The sequence below is a fragment of the Phascolarctos cinereus genome, unplaced genomic scaffold, assembly GCF_003287225.1.
Source record: "Phascolarctos cinereus isolate Bilbo 61053 unplaced genomic scaffold, phaCin_HiC Scaffold_4;HRSCAF=312, whole genome shotgun sequence".
NCBI classification, from domain to species: domain Eukaryota; kingdom Metazoa; phylum Chordata; class Mammalia; order Diprotodontia; family Phascolarctidae; genus Phascolarctos; species Phascolarctos cinereus.
Genome location: NW_027555847.1, coordinates 677,316,555 through 677,341,799, shown reverse-complemented (window position 1 = coordinate 677,341,799; position 25,245 = coordinate 677,316,555). Strand labels below are relative to the sequence as shown.

Below are 25,245 nucleotides of genomic sequence, written 5' to 3'. Positions count from 1 at the left end.
TTCCCAAGCATGTTTTTTTTATTGGTTACAAGAGAGGGGCTTCGTCAGCCCCAGGAAGGAACAGGGGATGGGGCAGGGCAAGTGGGAGACCAACAGAGGCCCAGTCCAAAGTGAGGATGGAGGGGACAGTTGGGGGAGAGACAAGAATGCCACCAAGGGGAAGCTCCAGTTTGGACCCCCTGTTTCCAATCAGCCCTAAACGTTGACTGGGGGGATCAGCGAAACGCCAAAGTGGTCGCCCAACCGACCTTCACCGCCTGCCCTACCCATTCTTCCCCTCTGCCTTCCCTCTGCCTCGGACTGTGCTGGAACGGGCCAAGGCACCAGCTAAGCCCTTCCACGTGGGGTGGAGGGTGGCTGTTCCTGAAAGTTTTCTCCTCTCTCCTCCGGGTAGAGACCGACGCACAGAGAGGCAGGAGTCCCGAGGGTGGAGAGGTGGCCAGGGGGTCGCCCTAGGGAGGAGGGGCCGGCCCATTCCCTATCTGGGCCAGCTGTCTGCCACGTGGAGCCGCCGGAGCGGCTGGCAGGGCCGGGCCAGCCCTACTGTGGGGTATTGGTAACTCTTGGTGAAGTCGTCCCGGGATGGTGGGCGCTCCGATGGGGGCGCGGCCCCCGGAGACACGCGCTCCGACTTGATGCTGAGCGCTGGGGCTGGCGGAGAGCCTCCCAGGGCCGCTGGAGCCTCCTCCCCGGGACCCGGGGCGGAGCCGGGGAGGACACTGCGGAGCCGAGAGAAAAAAAAGTGAGTGAGCCTTGGCCGAGGCCCCCGGGGAGACCCGAGCTGTAGGCATCTCCTCCCAGCCCCCGGGGACTCTCCAGACACTTAGGGCTGGAAGGGACCCTAGGCTTCATCCAGTCCAGTTTGCCCAGGGTCATGCAGTAGCAGGCTTCAGCACCTGGAGTCCATGCATCCTCCTCTCCCTCTCCCAGCCTGGGGAGCTAGGCAGGGCTGAGGGCGCCAGACCCGACATTGGGGAAGTAGCCTTTTTCACCCCCACGCAGGGCGTGGGGCAGAGGGCACTACCCGGTAGGGGGCAGCAGGCGTCCTGCAGAGTGAAGTCTGGGGAATCGGTTGGATACAGGTAAGGCTAGGGTTACGGTGAAGAGGTCTTGAAGATCAGGTTAGGCTGGGGCTGAAGATGAGGTATGGGAAGAGTAGGAAAATGAGGTGGGTGATGGTGAGTCACTGGAGGCTGGAATACTCACCTAAGGTGTGACTGGGAGCTGGGGGATTTGTCCCCCTTTGGGGGCTGCCAAGGGACCAGGGCCATGGGCTGAAGGAGGCCCGGGTGAGAGGAGGGGTCTCCATGACCATACTCTGTAGGGAGTGGGGATAAAGTCAGCTGGAACTGTGTGTTCTAGGGGGAGACTCTGGACTGATGGAAGGAAGACAGGAGGAGGAAGGTAAGCCTAGGACAAACTGGATTCCAATCCAAGCTCTAATCTTGTCACTGGGAGTCCAAGGTCATGCACGGATTCATCCCCCTCTCCCCCTTACTTAGAGTCATCTAGACTTTTCCCTCCCCCTCCCCACCCCAGCCCTTTAGCCTCGGACCCTTGGTGAAACCTTTTTTTGACTTGTAGTTGGGTAAATACATCAAAGATCAGTAAGTGTGGATGATTCTATCCCCAGGGCTGGAGCACAGCTTAGAGCTGCCTCCTCTGAATGGGGCTCAGGAAACTCCCACATATTTAGGGAGAATCTTACCTGCCTGGCTAGAGGAAAGGAAGGGAAAAGCCCCCAGGCTGTGACTGGAGAGACCACCATTGCCAGGGGCTGAGATGGGGCTGGGGCTCTGGAGGCTTCCATAGAGAGTTCTCTGCAGGAAGGGTGGTGGTATGGTCACATACCCATGTTTCTCCCACCACTCCCACCCTCCCCAGATTCTGCCATAGCTCCCACTCCTCACTCACCGTGGCACTCAACCCCGCCCTGGGCCCTGTCAAGTTACTAGGCAGGTCTGGCCTCCGTCCATCAGCTGCCGCATATAGAGGGGGAGGGGTCTTGTTGGCCAGCACCCGAGGAAGGTTGCCTGGGGAGAAGAGTGGGGGCCCTAGACCTGCTGAGAGGAGAGAGGAACAGAGGAGGGAGTATACAAGAGGGAGTACTCTCTACCCTCCCATTCTCCCACCCTGAAAAACCTGGGAACCCCAGGCCTGTCCCCACAGGAGCCCCATCACCTCATTTTCTGCCCACCCACCTTCTACTCTCACCTGGGGGCAGCGGCCCTGGGGAACGGCCTGATGGGGGACCAGCCTTGGATGCAGCAGGACGGAAGGGGGATGGACGGCCCTGGCCAGGGGAGGCCTCACCTAGTCCGCAGGGTTCAGGCCCAGACCCTGGGGGAGGCACTGCCCCATATGCCAGGTCAGGGCTAGGCAGAGCAGGAGTTGCTGACTGCAGGGCAAAGAGGAGGTGGGAATAACTGGTCAAGTTTAAGATTTGGGGTCAGAAGTATTACTTCTATTTTACAGATAAAGAAATTGAGGCTCTAAGACATGAAATGACTTGCCCAAAGTCACACAGCTAGTAAGGGGGCAAAACTGACATTTGAACACAATTTTCCAAATTCCAAGCCAGTGTTCTTTTCCCCCTTACTCAGGATGTGGGAATGAGAGAGAAGAAGGGGAATCCAGACATAATGAGGGGGAGGAGAGTTTAGAGAGAGGAGACTGAGCTATGGGAGAAGACACTCACATAAAACCTGGGTCGAACCAGGGCTATATCAGCTCCATCACCCCCAAGACGCCGCAGCTTCTCCCCAGGCTCCACCAGCCCCTCGTCCAGCTCCAATTCCTGACTCTCTAGGCCAAGACCCTTCCGCTTCAGTGTCTGAGAAGAGAAGATGCGATGGATTATGGATATCTCCCCACTGGGAGGAGAGATCCTGCCTCCCATCCCATCCCAATCTGGGGTTCTCCTGGGATCAAGGTTTCATCAGATCCCATCTCCCCCTCTAGACAGTGTCCCTCATTGGGACAATGGGTCTGGGAGCCTTGGGACTGAGGGGGAAGACACAGCTCCTACCTGAGGATATCCCCTAATCTGAGGGAGGAGCCCTGGTCTGATGAGGAGAAAGATGTGGTCACTGAGGACATGTCTAGGGGATAGGAGGTATGAATAATAAGTAGCCCAGATGAGTCCAAAAAATCATAGAACTAGAGTTCGGAGGGGACCTTTAAACATAGAACACAGAATGTCAGAGCTGGAAGAGATGTCAGAACTAAAATGTCAAAGGAGGGACTTTAGAACGGAGAATGTCAAAGCAGAGCAAGACCTTAGAAACTGGAGTATTAGAATGGGGAGGGATCTTAGCACCCAGACTGTCACAGTTTGGAGGGATCATAGCAATGAGACCCTATAACCCAGAATGTTAGCGCTTAGGAGTGACCTTAGAACAAAGAATGTTCTAGAGCAGAGAGGAATCTTAGAACACAGAGTCAGAGCTGAGAAGGATCTTAGAGCATGGACCAGCAGGGCTTGAGGGGTCATTAGAGACCTTCTCTTCCTGCCTCCAAGGTCCTGAGGGGCAGGCCCTGAGTCACCTCGAGGATGTCCGTGTTGGTGCGGCTTTCATGGGGCTCACTGTACTCAGTGTACTTGAGCAGAACTCGGTCCATGTCGGTGCTGGCGTACTGAAACAGGCGGTTGGCACTGTTGAAGATGATGAGGGCAATCTCACAGTCGCAGAGGACACTCAGCTCATAGGCCTTCTTCATCAGCCCGAACTTCCTCTTGGTGAAGGTCACCTAGGTCCCAGACACACAGATGAGGAGAGGGAAGGGAGGCAGGGGGATGGTGCGAGCCCCCAGGCTCACACCTGGGTGGCTCATTCCACCTGCTCAGCGGGGTCCCTGGGTCGGGTGCCCGGGCCCCTTCTAAGAGCCTCTGGGCTTTTGAATGGGAGCCAAGTTACCTGAAAGTCCCAAAGTCCTCCTAACTTTCTATAACTGGTTTCACTCTACCAGGGCTGGGAGGAAGGACTTGTCATAGAAGCTCTCTTTATGAGGGGATCGTAATGGGATAAGAAGGTTGTGGCAGCTCTTTGTGGTGGCAAAGAACTGGAAATCTAGGGGATGCCCATCAACTGGGGAATGACAACAAGCTGATTGTATGTATTGTGTTATATGATTGTAATGGAATATTATTGTGCTATAAGAAATGATGAGCAGGCAGACTTCAGAAAAACCTGGGAAGACTTACATGAACTGATGCAAAGTGAGGTGAGCAGAACCAGGAGAACACTGTACCCAGTAACAACAATATTGTTCGAAGACCAGCTGTGAATGACTTAGGTATTCTCAGCAATACAATGATCCAAGACAATCTCAAAGGTCTAATGATAAAGCATACTATCTACCTCCAGAGAAGGAACTTATATTGATTGAATACAGACTGAGGCATGCTATTTTTCACTTTCTTTCTTTCATTTTTTTCTTTTATTCGAGTCTTCTTGTACAAAATGACTAATATGGGAATGTTTTACATAACTGCACATGTATAACTTGTATCTGCTTACCATCCCAGGGAGGAAGGTGGGGAGAATTTGGACACAAAATTTCAAATAAAGTGTTAATTTAAAAAAAGTGAAAAATGACATTTGCCATCTGTCTCCGACTGCCCCCCCCCCAACTCTTTGACATCTTCCTCTGTGCTCCAGAGCCCCAGGACGGTGCCCCGGGTTTTAGTCTTGGCCCTGCCACTAACTTGCTCCAGGACCATGAACAAATGACTCAGTTTCTCCAGGTTTCAATTTTCTCATCTTCTGAGTGTGTTGTCCTAGATCTCCTTAAAAAGCCCCTGCACCTAAGGGCTGTTTTTGTGTCTCCATGAGACAGAGGTCTCTTTGAAAGGCAGTCCAGGCTCTGTCATTGCCAGAGTGTGACAGGGAGGCAGGATGGCCCAGGAGTGAGGAGATCTGGCCTCTGGTAACCTGCAGCGTGGTCTTGGGAACATCACTTCCCTTTCCTGCTTAGCCCCCTCCCCCAGCTCCCTTGCAGGGAGCCAGCGTTCTAGGTAATGGGGAGGTTGAGAACTGCAACCTCAGAGGAGGCCAGAGGCACCTTCATTCCTCCCTCCGCCTTCTCACCTGACGGTTCCGCTGATCTAGAATTCTGGAGATCTGGATCTTTTTTCTTCCCATAGTGTGGGCTGGGCACAGGCTGCAGAGGGGGGAAAGAGAGGACTGGGTGAGCTGAAAGCCTTTCGATCCATTCACCACTACACAATGTGTCTGTTCCCAGAGCAAAACTGTAAAGTACCGCCTTCTCTTTTCCTCTATTAATTTATTAAATATTTAAATATATTTTCATGTAGTAAATATATTTATTTATACATTTTATAATATAAAAATATTAATTTAATATCAAATATAATATTGAATATTATGAACATTAATATATTTTAATTTAAAATTTTAAAAATATTTAGAACATTCAGGACCCCTGAATATTAACAATAAAAAGCTATTAAAAATAATTCTTCTATTTATATTTAGGTTATGTGTTCATTTGCAACTTATTGGGTGGTATATGGTGTAAGGTGTTGGTCTAAACGTATTTCCAGGAGGAGCACTGATATACCCAGGGTCCACTCCTGCCCCAAATTCTTCCACAGGTGCTTGTTATCTGCTTAGCAAGGCCGTCCCAAAACTGTCTGTCTCTTTCTCACTTGAGTGCACACACACACACACACACACACACACACACACACACACACACCCCTTTAAAAAAAAAAGGAACTAAGAGTGTCGCCAAAGAGGGCTCTCAGAACGTGGCACATAGAATGTCAGAGATGGGAGAGATTTTCAAACTCAAAGAATCCAACCCTTTTATTTTAACTATGTAGTTGGCCTGTTCTTATGATAAAGGCTCAAGGGTTTTGGCACACTGCCAGCTCAGTGTGAGTCTCCTGTGTGCTGTGCAAAGCTGCATTTAGAAAGGCCCAGAGCCCAGGAGGACAGAGGTGAGACTTCTGCTGTCCTCTGCTCTGGCCAGACCTCTTCTGGAGTATTGTGATCAGCAGTGGGGGCCACTTTTTAGGAAGAGCATTGACAAACTGGAGCATGTTGGGGAAGGTGGCAATCAGAAAGACAAAGAGACCTTGTTATAGGGTGACTGTTCAAAGGAACTGAGGATGCTTAGCAAGAAGAGAGAAGTTTGAAGAGGTAGTTAGCCTTAGCCCTAAAAAGGCTGAACTTAAAACAATAGATAGAAGTTATAGTGTGCTCATGGAGAGCTAGATGGTGCAGCAGATAGAACCTTGGGCCTGGAGTCAGGAAGATCTGAGTTCAAATTTGGGCTCAGTAGCTGTGTGGCCCTGGACAAGTCACTGAACCCTCAGTTTGCCTGTTTCCTCATCTGTAAAATGAGTTGGGGAAGGAAATGACAAAGCACTCTAGCCATCTTTGCCGAGAAAAACCTGAATGGGGTCACAATGAATCAGACATGACTGAAATGGCTGAACAGCAAATATTCTGCTCAATTGTTTGATGTCAGAGAAAATATCCCTAAAATTAGGACTGCCCAAATAGGATGTACTGCCTTGGTAGATAAAGGCTGGATGTCTATTTGTTGAGGATATGGGTCTGGACATTCCTGCTCAGGCTAGCATTGGATTTTGAGGCACTGTCCAGATTCAGTTTTCTGAGTCTCTGAGAGTGACGTAGCCAATAACATAGGGAAAAATTCCTTAGGATGTTTGGGTTGGAGGGCTGTTATATTTTGTACTTCCTTCCCTCCCCCTCAACTCCCACCCACGGAAGCTAAATCTATGGGCAGTCTCCGGAAACAGAACCAGGACCAGCCACCACAGTCACTAAATGGAGTCCTTTGGTAGCGTGAGAGAAGCAGTAGGGGTGGGAGGAGAGGGCGTGTCCTCACCAAGCCTTAGCCAGTTTGGGAACCAGTTGGCCAGGGTATGTTCGGGGTATTTTGGGAAAGAAGGGTTGCCCCAGAAACTGGTAGGATTTGTAGGCCCTTCTGCATAGGAGAAGGCTGGGGGCCTTGAAGGGTGGGAACAGGCTCCTGGGGGACATAGGCCTAGGGACTCCTTACTTCCTAGCATGTCCCATTCACCTGTCACAGAGTCATGGAATACTAGAATTGGAAAGGACCTTTGGGGTCATCTAGTCCAGCCCCCCTTATTTTAGAGATGAGAAAACAAGCTCATAGACCTTTCTTACAGTCACACAGGTATCTCAGAGTTGGAAGGAACCTTCTTGTGGAATGACCTGAATCAAGGTAGCGAGCCAGCCATCACTGGAAGTCTCTAATAGGAGAAAGGCTGACAACATGAACAAAGAGGTAAGTAGCAGAGCTGTGATTGGAACCTGGATCTCCTGTTCCCAAGCCTAGGACTCTTCGAACTATGCCTGGGAAGCCAAGGGCCTGGACGTAGGAGGGACAAGGCTGGAGTCCAGTCTCAATTCTGGGCTGGTGCTAAATTTAACATCAGGGCTAATTTTAATTCTGGACGGAAACCGCAGTGTTCCCACGGCCTGGGCCTCATCCCTCCACCCCCGCCTGGCCCCCAGGGGCGCCTGGTGACATGGGGAGCTGTGCCCCCTGTCTTCCCAAGGGAAAGTGCCAGCCCTGCTTCCCAGCTGGGCCCCTTCCTCCAGGAGGGCCCATCACCCCCAGTCATGGAGAGGGGATCCAGGGAAAGGGGGGTGGGGCCACAGGCAGAGGACAGTTGCTATTCATCCTTGTTTTTGAAGAGTACCAGTGTCATCACAGGGTGATGTCTTGACTTGCATGTGAATTAGATTTCAGTGAGGCAGAGTTGCACAGTTGTCAGCCTCCCTGTCTCTTCCAAAGTCACGGAAGTCCAGTAGCAGGACAAAAGTCAAGTCGACTGGTGATGGCTTCCGATGCCTTTTCAATGTCTGCTATGCGGGCTTGCTGAGCCTTTTCCAGGGCTGCTCATCTAATCTCAGAAATGGAAGAGAGGGAGGTCGTAGGGCTATCTTCAAACCGGAACTATGATGCCTTCCATGAAACTGTCCACAAGTGGTTATCGGGCCTACGGATGACCAACTCCATACCTCCCCAGGTAGACCATCCCCCTTCAGGGCAGGGTGTTACAATGGTTAGAACACTGGAGTCAGAGGACAGCTTGAACGCAGGCTCTGATATTTACTTCCTGCGTGCCCTTGGGCAATGGCTTCCCCTCTTATAGACCTCAGTTTCCTCATGTGTAAAATGGCCTGGAGGGTCCCTTCCAGCTTTAGAGCTGTGACTAGCCGAAGTTTTTCCTTGAGTTGAAACCTTCTGTAATTCCCTCCCATGGTCCTTGTCCTTTGTCCTGATCTCTGGCTCCAAACTGAGTACAAAGGCTTGGGCTACATTGACGTCCTCACCCCAGGCTCAGCCCACCCCCAGTCTTAACTTCTCCAGGCTCCACATTCTGGTCTTTGGTTCCCTCCCCAGCCTCCAGCTCCATGAGATCCAGGGCTGGAAAGGCCTTCGGAGGTCACCTGCTCCATTCCCCTCACTTTACAGATCAATGAGGAAGCTACAGCACACATACGAGGGGAACTCACTCACACCAGGGTGGCTAGGATTTGGGTCCTGGTCTTCTGACTTCAGGGTTCTTTCTAAACCACCACGCTGGTTCTCCAAGCAGGGGAGAGGAAAAGGGAAAGGGGACAATGGGACCTTCTCTTTCCTACTCCTTCGGCTCCAATAGCACCAGACTCCTTCACCCAAAAGCCCTGGCTGCAGGTGAGGGATAAAATCAACGTCAAAGAGCCACTGTATTTCAGGACCTCAGGCTCACAAGGGGAGGCCCAAGAATGGAACCTGATCTTGGAATCTTTCCCTTCTACTGGGATCCAGAAAGGAAGTCTCTGCCTAAGACTCTGGCCAAAGATGGTGAGGCAGGGGGCCCTGGGTTTGGACCTATTGGCCCTGACAGCACCCCAGTTCCCCCACTAATTCAGCACCACCCCTTACACAAATACACACACACACACACACAGACCCCAGCCTTAGGATCTCAAAGGAAGCTTCAGGTGTTGAAACTCAGTATTATCCTTTAATCTTCCACCATTCCAATCAATCAATAGGGACCTAGGTGGCACGTTGGATAGAACACTGGCTTTAGAGCCAGGGAGACCTGAGTTCCAATTTGGCCTCGGACAGTTACTAGCTGTATAACCTTGGGCAAGTCACTTAGACGATGTCTTGCTTCTGTTTCCTCATCTGTAAAAGGGGGGTAATAATAGCACTTATCTCCCAGAATACTTCTGAGGATCAAGTAAGATAATATTTGTAAAGTGCATTGCAAGTCTTCAAGTCCATAGAAATGTTAATTGTTATTATGAAGGAAGGAAAGAAGCAAGCATGTATTAAATGCCAACTGTATGCCAGATAAGAGGCAGCATGGAGTCATGGAGAGAGAGCTGGTCTCGGAGCCAAACCAAGAAAATCTGTTTAAATTCTGGCTCTGATACATATCAACAGGGTGACCCTGGACAAGTTATTGTCAGGGTTCTAGACTACCAGCTACAGAGAAAGTGTTCACCTGTATCGATAGAAGAAGTCTCCTCACCTGTGGGTTCCCTAAACCAGCAAAACCACAGTCTAATCCAGGAGTGGAAACATACAGCCTCAAGGCCACATGTGGCCCTCTAAGTCCTCAAGTGTGGCCCTTGAACTGAATCCAAACTTCACAGAACAAATCCTTTTATCCAGAATTTATATAAGGATTCCTTATTCCCTTATCCTATATGCCAGGCATGGGGAATACAGAGAAAAAAGTGGGAGTATGCCTATCCTGAAGGACAACATCTATATCTCTAAGTGTGCATGTATATGTGTATATATAAACACACGTACACATAATACATATGCAATATACACACATAATGCATACATAAATATGATATATACACACACATATGTAATATAAATATATATTATCTCTCTGGCTACATTGTAAGCTATGGTTATGCATATACATATACCTACAAAATAAATATAAGAAAATTTGGGGAGGGGTGGGGAAGCATTAGCATCTGGGGAGATCAGGAAAAGTTTCATGTGGAAAGAAACTCTGGCTTCTAAGGGCCGGAGGCAAGGAAAGTGAACATCTTAGATATGAGAGAGCTGATGGAAGAGAGGAAGAAGGAGTGTGTGTGTGTGTGTATGTGTGTGTGTGTGTGTGTGTGTGTGTGTGTGTGTGTGTGTGTGTGTGTGTGTACCAGTTTGGAGCATAGTATGCCTGAAGAGAAATAATGTCTAATAAGCCTGGAAAAGTAGGATGGGGTCCCCATTTATTAAATGTAAAGGGCTTCATGTTTGATCCCAGAAGTAACAGAGAGCTACTGGAAGCTATTGAGTAGGGAGCGGGGTGACATGGGAGGAACTGTGCTTATGGATGGGAGTAGGAAGAAACTTGAGGTGGGTAGCCCAAATAGAAGTCCATTGCAAAAGTCCAGGCAGGAGGTGATGAGGGCCAGTATGTTTGTGGCTGCATGAGTGGAAAGAAGGGGATGCACCCAAGAAGTAGAAATTGGAGGTAGAAATGACAAAATCTGGCAATGAGGAGTCACAGACCCGGGTAACCAGAAGGATGCCAAGGCCTTTGACAGAAATAAAGAAGCTCAGAGGAGGACAAGTTTGGGGAGGAAAGACCATGAATTGCGTTTTGACCAAGGGGAATTTGAGATATCTATAGGTCTTCCAATTCAAAAGGTCTAGTAGGCAGTTGGTGATGTGGATACTCAAGTGGAAGACTGGAGCTAGATGTATAGATATGAGTCAACAACCTAATAATGATAATTAAACCCATAGGACCCGATGAGGACATGAAGGGTACAAAGAGAAGAGAGTCCAGGACAGAGTATGGGGGCATGATATGGACAATGAGCCAGCCAGGGAAATGGAGAAGTGGTCAGGTAGATAGGAGGACCAAGAGAGAGCTCTGTCACCTGAAAAGGAGAAAGTGTCTAGGACAGAGTGGTCCACAGGGTCAAAAGTTTGAGTTATTAAGAACAAAGATGAAGAAAGGCCATCAGATTTCCCAGTTAAGAGACCACTGATGACTTTGAGGAGAACAGTTTGAGCGACAAGGTTGGAAGCCAGATTGCAAGGGGATGAGGGATGAGAGGAAGTGGAGGCAAAGAGTATGGACAGCTTTTCCTGAGAATTTGGCCATGAAAGAGAAAAAATGTGTAGGCTTTGGCTTGAGGGAATGGTAGGATCTAGTTAAGGTTTATTCAGGATAGGGAAGACCTAGGCATCGCTAAAGCCCTTGCTTGAAGGCCGGGTCAGTGAGGAGGAGCCCATGGTCTTCAAGGACAGGCCATTCTACTTTGTGATGATCTAATTATCAAGAAAAATCTAGCATTGACCCTAAATCGGTCTCTCTACGATTTCTGCTCCTCATTCTGTGGTATGGGACCAAGCAGAAAGACTTCACCCTCCTCCACATGGCTTCCACAGGACTTCAAATATGCAATCAGAGCAACAAGTGAAGTGATTGCTCAGTGTCCTGGAAGGGAATCAAGGCCATGTCTCCTGGCTTTCAGTCCGGGGCCCTTTGCATTGCAACATACTGCATAAGAGCCACTGAATTTGTTGAATGAGTGCTCATTGCTTCCTGCAAGCACTTCAGCCTCATCATCCCCTCTGACCAGAAATAATTCCATATGCAAATCAATGGAGTTAACCCTTTGAGGCTCCAGGTGTGACTGCGGGGGAATGTGGAGCACAGGCCACAGGAGGCCTATGCTTCTTTATAGATACAAATGCAAATCTGAAAGCCAGCCTCATGCAAACCGTGGGGTCACCTGGGTTTGGCAGGCGGGTGGCTCACAGACAGGGGCAACTTTGGGCCTGCTCTGGCCCCACATGTACCAGAAGGGACAGGGAGAGGGTGGGGAGGGGAGAAGGACCTGAAACTGAGATTCAGCAGGTGCCCAGGCCCCTCAAAGCTAAGGCTGCCCTTTCTCTTCCCTCTCCCCAACACAGGCCACAACCATCTGCTCTGATCTTTGATAGAAGGCCAAAGGCATGATTATTAAGCCATTGACCTCAAAGATCAGGGCCAACAGTTACAGCCTGTCCTAGGAAAAGGAGGCAGCCTTACCTCTGAGGGGTTTGGGGAAAGGTCAAGTCTTAGTGAAAAATGGAGAAGCTGATGGGCCTGGGTCCTAATTCCTATCTATCCCAAAGCAACTCTACAGGCTTCTACCATTGAGAGCCAGACGAAAGGGAAGTTTGAATTTTTGTCTCTGTTTTCCCATGGAACAGACTCCCTTCCCACTCCAGTGAACCTTCTATCCTCCTTAGGAATCTTCTTTCCCCTCATCCCATCCTCATCTGCCCCAAGGAACTTATCCTCTGATAGAGGAAAGAATGCTAAATTTGGAGTCAGAGGAACTGGATTCAAATCCTGGCTCCTACTCAGTGGGACCTTGGGCAGGTACTTGAATTTCCCCTGGCCTCAGTGTCTTCACATGTAAAATAAGGGGTTGGACTAGCCAAAGCCAACATCTCCCTCCAACAGACTCTGTCCTGGCTTTCTCAAAGATCTGTTGCAACGGGGCATAGAATCTGTAAGAACTAGGTTCAAATCTCACCTCAGACACTTATTAAAGGTGTGACACTAGACAAATCATTCTCCCTGTCTGGGCTTCCCTTTTCTCACATGTAAAATCTGAGCCTCTAAAACATTCTTCCAATGATGCATTAACAATCCCATTAGTTTTTTCACTGAAGCTGGCTCCCTGTTGCCCTCTTCCACCATATTGGACTCCCTGATTCTGTCTTGAAGCCCTCAATCCGCCTAAGAAGCAATGATGCCCCTTGTCATTCTCCTCACTAACACCCATCACCGTGGGGTGGACTGGCTCAGAGCCTCAGGTAGCTGGTTTTCTGCTAAGATGGAGCTGGCCCCACCCGTTCCTCCTTGCCTACCTGTCTGCCTTTGGGGGTCCAGAGGATCATAAGGTTAGACCTCAGGAGTCACCTAGTTCATCCTCTTTAGCTTACCTTAAGTCCATAGAGGGGAAGGGACTCGTCTAAAATTCCAAGGCAGAGCCAGGATTAGAACCTTGGTCCTCTGACTCTAAATCAGGTATTCCCCCCCCCACTTTACAAGATCACAACCTGTTTATGGGTCATTTCCCTCCCGACAGAGAAAGCAAACTTCCTCTTTGTTGCCTAATTGGTGCAGAGAGCAGGCCCTTGCCCTAGGGAAGGCTGGGCTGTTCCAAGCAGCTGAACCAGAAGTAGGAATGAAGGAGGGCTGGGGAAGGACCCCAGGGAGAGGGAATCAAAGGGAGGATATGGTGAGTTATTATTGATCACCGGCTTTTGGATTCTCCCTTCTTCTTCTCCTAACCCTCCAAGGGTCTAGGGAAGTAGAAAACAAACTGGACAGAAAAAGTCCAGGTTTGAATCTGGGTCTCTTGACACTTTCTCCTATGTGACCTAAGGCAAGTCATTTCCTCAAGTCTGTGCCCCAGAAGATGTGAGATAGAGGGGTTGCTATATAGAAAGGATCATTGAATCAGAGTTTTTTAGAGCTGAAAGGAAACTTGCAAGCTTCAAAGTAGTCTCACAGCCCATAGGAGGTGAAGACCTCTATGGAGAAACTGAGACCCCAGGTGGGGGTGACTTGTCCAGGGACCCACAGTCATTATATGGTGGAGCTGGTCAAACATCCTTGAACCATAGCTCTAAAGGCTCATAGTTAAAGATAGGGTCCTGGGGCAGAGCAGTTCCAGGCCACCTGAAAATGGACTCCCAGCCAGAGGCACAGTATGATTTTTGAGAAGATCATTGCTTCTCACAAATGTAAAACAGCCAGGGAAAGACCATTGGGTTTGGAATTAGGAGACCCAGGTTCCAATCCCAGGGGTTGCTCACTATCTGTGTGACCTAAGGCAATGGCTTGCCCTCTCTGGGCCAGCATCTCAGGTTTGCTCATTTGTAAAAGAAGGGGGTTAGATGAGAAAATCTCCAAGGAACCATCCAGTTCTAGGTCTTCTGATCCTATCTACGGTCAGCATCACATGATTTGTGATAGCAACCATCTGTACTATCCCCTCCTTCTGCACCCCAAATGCCCTTTTCTCTATCTCATTCTGGGAGATGTCTTTGGAAGACGGGGCCAGGCAGAAGCAGCCACTGAAGGAGGGGCAGTCTCAAACAGCTGGGGTCCCTCCCCCCCTTCAGGGAGCCCAGGAATGGCAGGGGAGGGGGTCCCGCCAGTGGCCCTTCCTGTCTCCTCTAATGAGCAGCTCAGGGATCGGCTGATGAAACTGGGGCGTGGGTTGCATGAGGCAACCCCGCAACCCTGATTCGCTGAGGTAGCAGCGGGGGAGGGGCTGCTTCCCCCCATACCCTCAGCCAGGGCCCCCCGGGGGCCAGTCCTGAACTTGCCCTCCCCTTACCAAACTCCCCTAGAAGCCTCAGTCAACCCTCTCTCACTTCTGCTTTTTTTCTCCTTCCACTCCTTTTCCATCACTATCATTCTACCTAGAATTCACACTGTCTCCTCTTGTCTCCTCCCCCATCCTCCTACTCCTACTGAGTACAGGGAAGGGGGAGGAGGTGGCATTCAATCTCTACTTGAACTCAAGCACTAAGAACTATTCAGAGACAGCATCCCCTCCAACCCATTAATTTTTGCTGATGAGGAAACTGAGACTCAGGAAAGTGAAATAACCTGTGCAACATCACCCAGGTAGTAAGTGATAGAGGCAGGATCCGAACCCAGGTCCTTTGACTTCAAAGCTAGCACTTCCCACTGTACCACATGCCTTCCCCTTGCCTCACCTTACCACAGTCTCCCAACAAGGCTTCCTTCTGCTATTCTCTTCCCCCTCCAATCTCACCCAATCTGGCATGCTACCAGATACACCATTCTCAAGAAAAATCTGGGCACATGAGTCCTCTTCTCCAGAACCCTCGATAACTCCCCATGTCTTCCTGGGCAAAGTTCAAACTTCTGCTTGGTATTTGGGGTTCTCTCGAATGGGCCACTCTTTTCCTCCTAAACACACCCTGTGCTCTGCCATCTTCTCAGCTTTGCTGAGGCTTACCCCGTGCCTGGAATGCCCTCCCTCCCATTCTCTGACAGCTGTCCTCCTAGCCATCCTTTTAAAACCCACCTGAAATGCTACTTCCTGTAAGAAGGCTTCACTGATGTCCCACACTAGGTACCGATCCTCCACTTTGAATCTCACACAACACACTTGTTTTGTTGCTCTCCAATGCATTTAGCATGTAATACTGTGTATTTCCGCTATCCGTGTTTGTCTTATCACCTTCCAGATTGTAAGCTCCATGAGGGTACATCTAAACTACATTTAAGTCCAGCATTTAGTACAATGCTTGACACATAGTAAGTGCTTAATAAACCTTCATTGATTGATTGATTAAACTTTTTCTCTTCCCTGGTGATTCAAAGCATTGTACCCAGTATACAGTAGGTACTTAATAAATACTACATCATAGACTTATAGTTAGAATGGATTTTAATGATTATCTCACTTAATCTCCTTATGTTATAACAGAAAACTGAGGCCCAGAGAGACTCCATCATTTTACTAAGGACACACAGCTAGTAACTGGTAGAGCTGAAGTTTGAACCCAGATCTCCTAATTCGAACTCAAATGTTCTTTCACATTATACCATATGTACCTCTTCTATAAAAGAGGTTCAGACACTGAAAAGTGGGAGATAAAAGGAAGGAAGGCTCAGAGCCAGGGGGAGGGAACAGGGAAGGCTTTTGGGAGGAGGTATCCTCTGAGTGGGGCCTCCAAGGATGGGGTAGGGTAGGGTGGATGGGAAAGGAAGAAGACATTCTACACAAGAGGATAGCATGAACAAGGGAACAGGAGTAGGAAATCCAGCTCCATGGAGTCACCTAGTTTGGATGACTTTGATGCGGGATCAGCGGAGATAAAACTAGAAACAGAGGTCAGGGCCAGATCAGGGAGGGCATTGAATGCCAGCATTAGGAATTAAGACTTTCCACTGAGGGTAACATGGAGACGTTGATGGTACTTGACTCAGAAAAATGAGGTTCTCAGGAAGATGAGTATAATGCTTTTCTCTGACAAGTCCTCCCTTCTCTACCTTCACATCACACCTTACTCCCCCATTCTTTTCCACCCACACTAACCTGACCTCATAGTGGCATGTACTTCCCCCAGCCCTTGCCCTCATTTCCCGTCCAAAACTGGCCAGTGGAATGGGTCTTGGGCTGGGGGATTTCCTAAAGCCCAACCATGGTTATACCTCTCTGTATTTCCCCCACGGTTCATTCAGTCATTCACTCACTAACTCATTCTTCATTCCACAAACATCATTAAGCCCCTATGCTGTACAAGTTCCTATGCCCTTTGATGAGCAGACACAAAGATGCCCTAAGATACAAACTTCCGCCCTCATGGACTTTACAAACTGATGGGACAGAGATGATAAGGATGATCAAAGGAAGAGGGAGGGGAGTACAAGGCAGCTTTGGGTGATGAGGAATTTGAGGAGAAGGCTTCTTGAAGAAGGCTGGTACCTGGGATTTAACAGGCAGAGAATTTGGAAGGGGATCCGGTCTGGGGGTGGGAGTGGGGTGAACAAAGAGCCAGGTTAAAACAGGGAACCCCAAAGAGCAGAGCCAGCTTCACTGTCGAGCACATGGAGGAGATAGCATGAGATGGCTCTCCCTTTACCCTGTAGGTAGATTCCACTAACATGTGGAAGGCTCCAAATCTGAGGCCAAGGAATTTGTACTTTGCTAGGCAAAGGGAAACTGTTGAAAATCCTTAAAAGCAAGGGAATGATTGATCTAAGCTGGACATTAGGAATTCCTGATCATAGGCTTAAATTTAGAGCTGGAAGGGACCCAGGAGATCACGTAGTCTAATTAATTCATTTTTCAGATGGGAAATTGAGGCTGAGAGAGATGAAAGCACTTTCCTGGAGTCATATAGCTAATATGTGTTTGAGGGGGATTTGAACCCAGTTCCTCCTAACTTTAAGTTGGGAGCTCTATCCACCAAACCATGGTGCCTCTTGGTGATACCTCAGATGGCCTGGGCAGCACAGATCAGAGGGGGAGACAGTGGGCTTGTCCTTCCTAGGGTCCTTATCCCCTCCCTCTTTGTACCATCTGTCTGAATCAGCATCCTTGAGCTCAGGGCAGGCAGGTCTCTGGCTGCTCACCTCCTCAGAGAAGTCACATAGTAGAGGCACGCCATTTCCATGATTAATGGGAGCTAATGAAAGGAGCCAGGTGGGGACTGGGAATCAGGACCCAGTAACCACATGGATGAACATAGAGCACATGCATGCCTTCCTCATCGCCTCCCAAGCACTGCTGAGCTGCAGGGGGCAGGGGCAGGGTCATTCAGTCCTTCAGGTTCTGGGATTCTAACTCAGCAGAATCCCAGCAGGGATGGGTAAACTGATCCAGCCAGGAGCTTCTGCTCTCTCTCAGTGAGGGTCTGAGGGGAGCTCAAGCTTAGGCAGAAAAGGAGCATTGGGAGAGGGAAAGCGGGCAAGGGGGGGGGTGGGGGAAGGACCACCAGATAAGTGTTAAGTTCCTTTCAAAATTTCCCCACTGTTCTCCTGCTCACACACGCACCCAGCCTTCTACCTGGAATTGTAGACTATTAGAGCTGGCAGAGACTTTAGAAGGCTATCTGGTCCCTCATTTTACAGATGAGAAAACTGAGGCCCACAGAGAATAAGAGGCATAACATATGGCAAGATCATAGGATCATAGATTTAGAAATAAAAGTGACCTTAAGGGCCACTGAGTCCAATGCCCTCATTTTACAGATGAGGAAACTGAGGCCCAGAGGGGCTGAGAGACTTGCAGAGGGTCGCTAATTGTCTGAGACAGGATTTGAACCCTTGTCTTCCTGACTCCAAGTCCACTGCCCTATCCCCTTTGCCATGTTGCCCTGGGTGGATGTCTGGAAATGAAGGGTATGAATGAAGCATGACTGATCTGGGGATGGGCAGAGGCAAAGGACTAGGTGAGCTCTCGCCAGTAGAGACAGCTCAGCCCCAGGGCAGGGGCAGCAGAGCTGAGGGAATTCACTTGGCTCAGGCTAGCAGGGGTGGCAGGGGCTGGCAACCACGGCAATAATTCCTGAAAGACGCAGTTCTAGATGGGGAGAAGTAAGATGGCAGAAAGGCAAATGGCAAACTGGCCCAGGTGGACTCTCTGGGTGGGAATGTGAATGGTGGGTGGAATATAGGATAAGCGAAGGGGCCTAGTATGAAACCAGGCTGGAAGGAGCATCCTAGAACCAGCCCGGGCTGGCCTTGCGTGCCGAGCTAAGGACATTGTATCTTGTGCTGGAGGCAGTAGGTTTGGGTTGTGCTGGTAGGTTTGTGAAGGATGGGTGACAGAAAAGAAAGATGAGAGAAATGGGCATCGCTGAGGAGGCTGTTCCAATAGTCCAGAAGAGAGAGATGAAGGCCCAGCTAAGAGCACTTACCTGAGTGAATAGGAGGAAATTGGATGCAGAGATATTGTCAAGGCAAAGGCCATGGGACTGATCAAATGTGGCAAATGAAGGAAAGGGAAAAGTCAAAAATATCTCCAAGATGGATGGACGTGCCATTAACAGAAACAGAGAAGTCATGGGAAAGGCAAGGTCAGCAGAGAGCCAAGAAAGGAAGATGCTAAGGTCAGCTTTAGACACGGAATTTGAGGTGCTGCTGGGGAGGATCTCATAGGCCCATAGATTCAGAGTTGGAAAAATTCATCCAGTCCAAACTCCTCATTTTACAGATAAGGAAACTGAGGCCCATAGAAGTGAAATGATTCACCTAAGGTCGGTGACACAAATATTAAGCATCAGATTCCAGCAGGCAGCATGAGCTGGAGCACACATCCCATGATTGAAAGTCCTGCCCAGCTCTAGTATTTTATGTTCTAAGGTCTCTCCCAGCACTGATATTCTGTGATTCTGGCGTAAGGCTTCTTCACCCTTTCTGAGTCATGGTCCCTTTGGGCAGTCTGTTTATGGACTCATTCTCAGAATGATGTTATTAAATGCATAAAGTAAAAGATGTAGGATTACAAAAGAAATTAATTTTAGTGAGATACAGTTTTCAAAATAATTTTTAAAAAGGGAAGGCTAGGTGGTGTAGTGGATAGAACATTGGCCCTGGAGTCAGGAGGACCTAAGTTCAAATCCAGCCTCAGACACTTGACACTTCCTAGCTGTGTGACCCTAGGCAAGTCACTCAACCCCAATTGCCTCACCAAAAATAATAATAATAATAATAATAATAATAATAATAATAATTTTTAAAAGTTCAAAGATTACTGAAATCTATCTATGGAACCCAGGTTAAGAGCCCCTGTCTAACAGTATCTTCAGGGGTCCCTCAATCCTTGAGGCCCCAACCCCACTTGCCCAGAAAGGTTATTTCCTTCTCCTCTCTCTCTCTCCTTTCTCTCCCAGCATAGGGTTGCCATTTGGGGGCAAGGGCTCTGAGTGAGCATCCTCCTGCCCACCTCATCCTCTCCTTTCTGAAGAAGACCTCTGCTACCAGAGGCCCCTACTTCTACCCCCCACACCTACCTCTACCCCAAGGACAAAGCCACATTCACAGTGATTGGTACACATGCGTGTAGACTCACAACCGAGGGACGGCACGAAGTGTAATATATACATGCATTTGGACCAGCCTCTTCTCCTTGCTATATGAACAAACCTCTCCCCAAATACGCATACACTCTTTGGTACATCCAAGAATGACCAGTGGTTCCCTCTCTCTTGTTTGGGAATATTTTTATGATTCTCTCCCTTATAGGAAGCTGTGGTGAGAAGATTATAAAAGCACTCGTGTACGAGGGTGCAATGAGGTACCCAGGACACATCACACTTGCGTGCACGTGTGTGTGTGTGTGTGTGTATGTGTGTTTGGGGGAGATCCTTATGGGAACCTGCTAGAGGGTTAGGTATTATTGTACAGCAAATGGTGGGCTGACCTTAGGCAGGAAGACCCAGGTTTAATTCTTGCCTCTGACACATATTAGGCGTATGACCAAAGCAAGTCACTTAACTGACTCTTAGTGCCCTCGAACAATTCTCTAAAACTCTGAATTATCGAGGAGGTACTAATTGCACCCATGGAGTGAGTTTCCACACTCAGAGTTCCACACGCTGATAAAACCATAGGTTAAAAGGAAAAGGAATCTACAGATGACTGACTCATCCAGCAGGCGGCTCCCCAGACCTGATGTCCCTGGACTTGGCTTTGGGCAGGTGAGTCAATTATAGAAAATTGTTTGGGTCAAGCGTCTCCCATCTCTTTGCTCTGGAGAAAGCTCCTGCAGTTGGCAGGAGAGGAGGCCCAGTGGGGCCAGAGAAATTAATCCCTAGGCTGTCTCCTCCACCTTGCTACCCTAAGAAATTAACGGACCTGGAGGGGCTCTGGGTGGAGCCTCAGGGCTGAGTAGCTGCTGACTACCTCTCCCCAGCTAAAGGGAAACAGGGTCCCCACTCATGCCCCCTCATGTCTTCCCCTCAACAGAAGATTGCCTTCCCTCCAGACTCCAAACTTGGGGCTAGAGAGGGACCCCAAGAGTCATCAGGTCCATTTCCCGCTGCTTTTGGTTTCTCCCCACCCTTCTGATTACTGCTCTCTAGACTTCTCCCTCAGGACAAGGGGTGAGTTATAGTCATTCAATCAAAAGGTGACCACTATGAGCCAGCCATGAGGTGCCAGGCTTACAAAGACACAAATAAAGCAGTCTCTGACCTCAGGGAGCTTATGTTCCACTGGGGTAGTGCAAAAGACCCTTCACTAGGAGCCCTCTAATCCAGAAACTGACACTGACCTGGAGGAAGCCCCTTCTCCTCTCTGGGCCTCAGTTTCCTTTTCTGTAAAGTTGCCTTTGCAGAGTCAACTATATTCTGTAAAGTTGGACTGGATGATTCCCAAGCCTCTGCCAGCTCTGACGTTCTATGACATTCCAAACCCTGCTCTTTCCCAAATAAACCAGGCTCCTCACTACCCTCGTGGAAAGAATATTTGATTTTGGACCTGGGTTCCCATCTTGGCTCTGCCCCTAGGGCAGTCACTCTGGGCAAGTCATTTTCCTTCTTTGGTCCTCAGTTTCCTCATCTGTAAAATGAAGGGGTTGGATGAGATGAATCCTTTCTGGATCTGAATCTATGATCCCATTATCACTGGCAACACTGGTACCATCCCCTCCTCTCCAAATCTCTGTCCATCTTCCAGCCCCCAGCTTAAGCCCCACTTCCTCCGGCAAGCCCCTTGTGATCATTCCAACTCACAGTGTAGTCCCTCCTCCATTTCCTCATCTATAAAATGAGGGGTCCTTTCAGCTAAGTTCCCTGGTCTGGAGACTTCTGGCCTCCTGGAATACCTCCAGTTGCCACCATGTGCTTAGTACTTAATTATTCTTTGATTGATTCCTGAGTATGCCTCCTGTCTCCTGCCCCCCTAAGCAGTGAGCTCTGTGAGGGCAGGGCCTGCCTCTCATCCTTAAAGGCTGGATTCTCTGCCTTTCTGAGCCGCATATCCCATCAGAGCCCACATTGCCATAGGACTTCATGATTTACAACTTAGTTTCCTCTTGAGAGCCCTAGGACATCTTTAGTACAGGTATCATTATGACCATTTTACAGATGAAGACACTGAGGTTCACAGAGGCGAAATAACTAACTGTTGGTCACTGGCTAGTAAGTATTTGAACTGGATCTGGAACCACAGCACTCTTGCTGCATGCCCAGGGCTCTTTCCTCTGTATCATTTTATCCCATCTGTATAATGGGGTTGGCTGGAGGCAGAAAGAACCTCCCTTGACAGAAGTCTGTAGGCTGTGACTATAATCACAGCCTTGGCCCTCACAAGCTTGGCCTAGTGGCCTTCTAGTAGAGGGTCACTCCATCCATCACAACCCGCTGCACAAGCACAGCATAGCCCTTTCCACTGACTGAGACCTTGGGCATGGATGAGGAGTGCCATCTTTCTTAATCTGTTCTTATCCTAGTCCAGGACTAAGCCAAAGAACCATAGGATGTCAGAGCTAGGAGGGTTCTTAGAACCCAGAATGTCAGAGCCAAGAGGGCCCTTAGAATCCAGAATGTCAGACCTAGAAGGGTCCTTAGAACCCAGAATGTCAGAGCCAAGAGGGCCCCTTAGAATCCAGAATGTCAGACCTAGGAGGGCCCTTAGAATCCAGAATGTCAGACCTAGGAGGGCCCTTAGAACCCAGAATGTCAGAGCCAAGAGGGCCCTTAGAACCCAGAATGTCAGACCCAGGAGGGCCCTTACAACATAGGATGTCAGACGTAGAAGGGCCCTAAAAACAGAGAGTGTCAGGGCTGGGAGGCCCTTAGAACACAGGATGTCAGAGTCAAGAGGGCCCTTAGAACCCAGGATGTCAGACCTAAGAGGGCCCTTAGAACATAAGGTGTCAGATGTAGAAGGGCCCTAAGAACAGACTGTCTTAGAACACAGTGTCAGAGTTGAAAGGACCTCAAAGACCCACATCATCTAAAAGTTAATGTGTCTAAATTGGAAGACATCATCTTTTCCTCTAAATCTGTCCCTCCTCCCAACTCCCTTATTCCTGCTGAGGGCAGCACTATTCTCCCAGTTGGTCAGGTTCAAAACCTTAGTTACCTTGGCTTCTTCCCTGTACCTTGCCCCTGCCCCCTAACATAACAACTCATTGCCAGGTCTTACCCCTTCCACCAATACAACAGCTCTTGAGAGCATCCCTTTCTGGATCCTTCTGGCTGCTCCTCTAGGCAAAGCCCTCCTCGCCTCTCACCTGGGCTACTGCATTCGCCTCCTAACCGGTCTCCACGGATCCTTTCCAAACCATCCTCTGCACAGCTGCCATGGCCGGCTTCTGGCCATGTTTCTCCCCTGCTCCAGAGCCTTTACTGGTCACCTATTGTTTTGAGGTTGAAATACAAGCTCTTTAGCCTGGCATTTAAAGCTCGCTAGACTCTGCCTTCAAACTGTCTTGTTTCGCCTCTCTTTGATTACTCCATGTTCAAACCAAGGTAGACTACTAGCTGTTCCTGACCAGGACATTCCATCTGATAAACGCCCTCCTCCGGGCATTTGTACAAGCTGGCCCCCATGTCTAGGCTGCCCTTCTTCCTCATCTCAACCTCTCAGAATCCTTTTCTTCCTACAAGGTTCAGTTTAGCTGCTACCTCTTCCATGAAGCTCCCTCTGATCCTTGAAATCACTGATGTTTTCTCTCCCTCTACAAACCACCTTATTTGTGTGCATACTGCATCCTTTCAGTAGAATGGAAGCTCCTTGAGGACAGGGGCAGTTTCAGTTTTGTCTTTGTATCCCCAGATCCCAGCAAAATACAGTGCACACAATAAGCGCTGAATAAATGGTTGATGAATCTAATCTAACACCTTTGTGCTATGGATGGAGGCCAAGGTGAGAAAGTGACTTTCTGCATGGTCACAGCAGAGCCTTCGCTAACCCAGGCCTCCCGACTCTTCTCATTACCCAACAGCAGTTGTCAACATCCAAGGAATGTATACTTTTTCCTGAGAAGAGAGTCAAACTTGTCTTCAGTCTTCACCAAAGAACTCTGGGCCGGGGGGCTGCATGGATCAAGTCCCCTGTCCTCATCCCAACTGATACTTATTTCATGCCCTGGCCTGGCCTCCCCTATGGGTGGACCCAGGAGATAGGTCTCACCTCCTTCCCAGGTGATTGAGGGGTAGAGGATTTGGGAATAGGAGAGGTCTGGACTGCCACAGTCACTGTCTTTGGGTCTCTGAAGGGCCTTCGTGTGACAGAGATTAGAGGTGTTCTGCTTGACCCCAGTTGCTGCAACTAAGAGCAGCGGAAGTCAGTTATGGTGGGGTAGACTCTAGTTCAACATGAGCCAAAGCTTCTCAACAGCTAGAGGCATCCAAAAGTGGAATGGTTGCCACAGAAGATGGCGGGCTCACATGCAGAGGCTGGATGCCCTCAAGTTCTGATGTTGCAGGGGGAGTGTAGGTCTGACTACATTGCCCCTTCCAACTCTGAGATTCTCAAATCTAGAATTCCTCTCCATGCCCTACGCCTGGCCTCTCCTTTTGCCAACCCCCCCTCCCCACCATGAGACTGGCCCTCGTGGCAGGAGGCAACAGCTGCAATCTGAGTTCCTCAGTACTCTGCCCACAACCCGGCATTAGCTCCTGTGCCTTTTGGTTAATGGCTAAGGAAAAGCCTCTGCTCCCACTCTAGTTGGCTTTGGACCCCCTGACCCTAGCCCACCTGGACCTTGTACTTGGCCCAGGTCATTAGAGGCTATGAATCAACTGCAGCCTCAGTCACCCGGGACCCAGCCTGGAGGCTTCCCCAAGGCTCTTCAACCACTCATCCTGGACTGAGTTCTGGCTTGGCTGCCTCCTCCTGGACCCTTATCATCTTCTCCTGGACTCCTTCTAATAGGCACCCCCTGACCCTGAATCAACTGAGGTGATTAACCCTTTTATCAGTCACCCCCTTCCCAGTGGCTGGCCGAAAGCCTCTTTCTAGCGCCATCTGGACTGGGGCTGGGGTGGGGTGGTATGTTTCGTATGGTGTCACATTTGGATCCACCCAGCTGCTTGCTGGTGTGGGGTTTTCCACTTTAAAGCACCTCAAAGCACACTTATCCCGGTAGTCCGCTGACCCTCTAGGGGCAGGCCCCTTGGCAGTGGCTGGGAGACCCCCAGACCTTTTCCTGCCCCCTCCCCCCGCGCCCCGCCGAACCCGACAGTGCGCACATGTTCTCCGAGACACGCTCAGATAGACGCGGACACCCGCACACACAGAAACACAGACACACAGACACACACACACACACACCTGCTCAGGGTTGCCCTGTCCGGAAACCCCCGACTTCAGGCTCCGGGAATGGGGCTTCCGGGGGACGCAGGTCTGGTCCGGGGCCAGGGCTCAGAAGCAACGTCAAGGCTCCGGGAAGCGCTGCGAAGTTCTTGGGGCGATCCAGATGCCAGGAGCCGACGCGGGCCGCCGCCAGGTGCATTCATAGCAGGCTGCCTCTATTTGCATGGCCACACCCCCTCCAGGCGGAGATTGGGTCGGACCTGTGGGATTGATTTGCATAAAAGAGCTACTCCTCCGGTCTGCGGTTGGATGGTTCGGGAGGAGTTCGGCCCTCCCACCACCCACTCACTCTAAAGGGGCGGTGTTTGCGAAGTTGCTGCCCCAGGCCCTGGCCTCTGTCCCTGGGTGGACCTCAGGGTCTAGGGAAA

The 25,245-nt window shown here is 49.7% G+C and overlaps 1 protein-coding gene across 8 annotated transcripts; it reads right to left on the bottom strand.

Moving 5' to 3' along the window:
- On the bottom strand, positions 1-25,025 carry MEF2B (myocyte enhancer factor 2B). 8 transcript variants are annotated; one of them, XM_078154133.1, is made up of 11 exons: positions 24,836-25,022; positions 7,724-7,927; positions 7,176-7,285; positions 5,091-5,163; positions 3,547-3,750; positions 2,699-2,833; positions 2,215-2,398; positions 1,915-2,063; positions 1,709-1,820; positions 1,207-1,318; positions 1-719 (listed from the first exon to the last, which is right to left on the bottom strand). In XM_078154133.1, the coding sequence occupies exons 4-11, from the start codon at positions 5,142-5,144 to the stop codon at positions 479-481; spliced, it is 1,191 nt and encodes a 396-aa protein (XP_078010259.1). In that variant the 5' UTR covers positions 5,145-5,163; positions 7,176-7,285; positions 7,724-7,927; positions 24,836-25,022; the 3' UTR covers positions 1-478. The 8 variants fall into 8 exon arrangements, with proteins under 8 accessions (XP_078010259.1, XP_078010261.1, XP_020864782.1 ...); XM_078154135.1 differs by having other exon boundaries at positions 7,185-7,285; XM_021009123.2 differs by lacking the exons at positions 7,176-7,285; positions 7,724-7,927 and adding an exon at positions 22,791-22,913.
- Between the last annotated feature and the right edge of the window lie 220 nt (positions 25,026-25,245).

Excerpts from the sequence above, each read along its gene's own strand:
- MEF2B (XM_021009123.2), bottom strand. The coding sequence starts at position 5,144 with ATGGGAAGAAAAAAGATCCAGATCTCCAGAATTCTAGATCAGCGGAAC. Across the intron at positions 3,751-5,090 it reads TAGATCAGCGGAACCGTCAG|GTGACCTTCACCAAGAGGAA; the intron begins GTGAGAAGGCGG and ends TCTGGGACCTAG. Across the intron at positions 2,064-2,214 it reads CCCAGGGCCGCTGCCCCCAG|CAGGTCTAGGGCCCCCACTC; the intron begins GTGAGAGTAGAA and ends CTCTCCTCTCAG.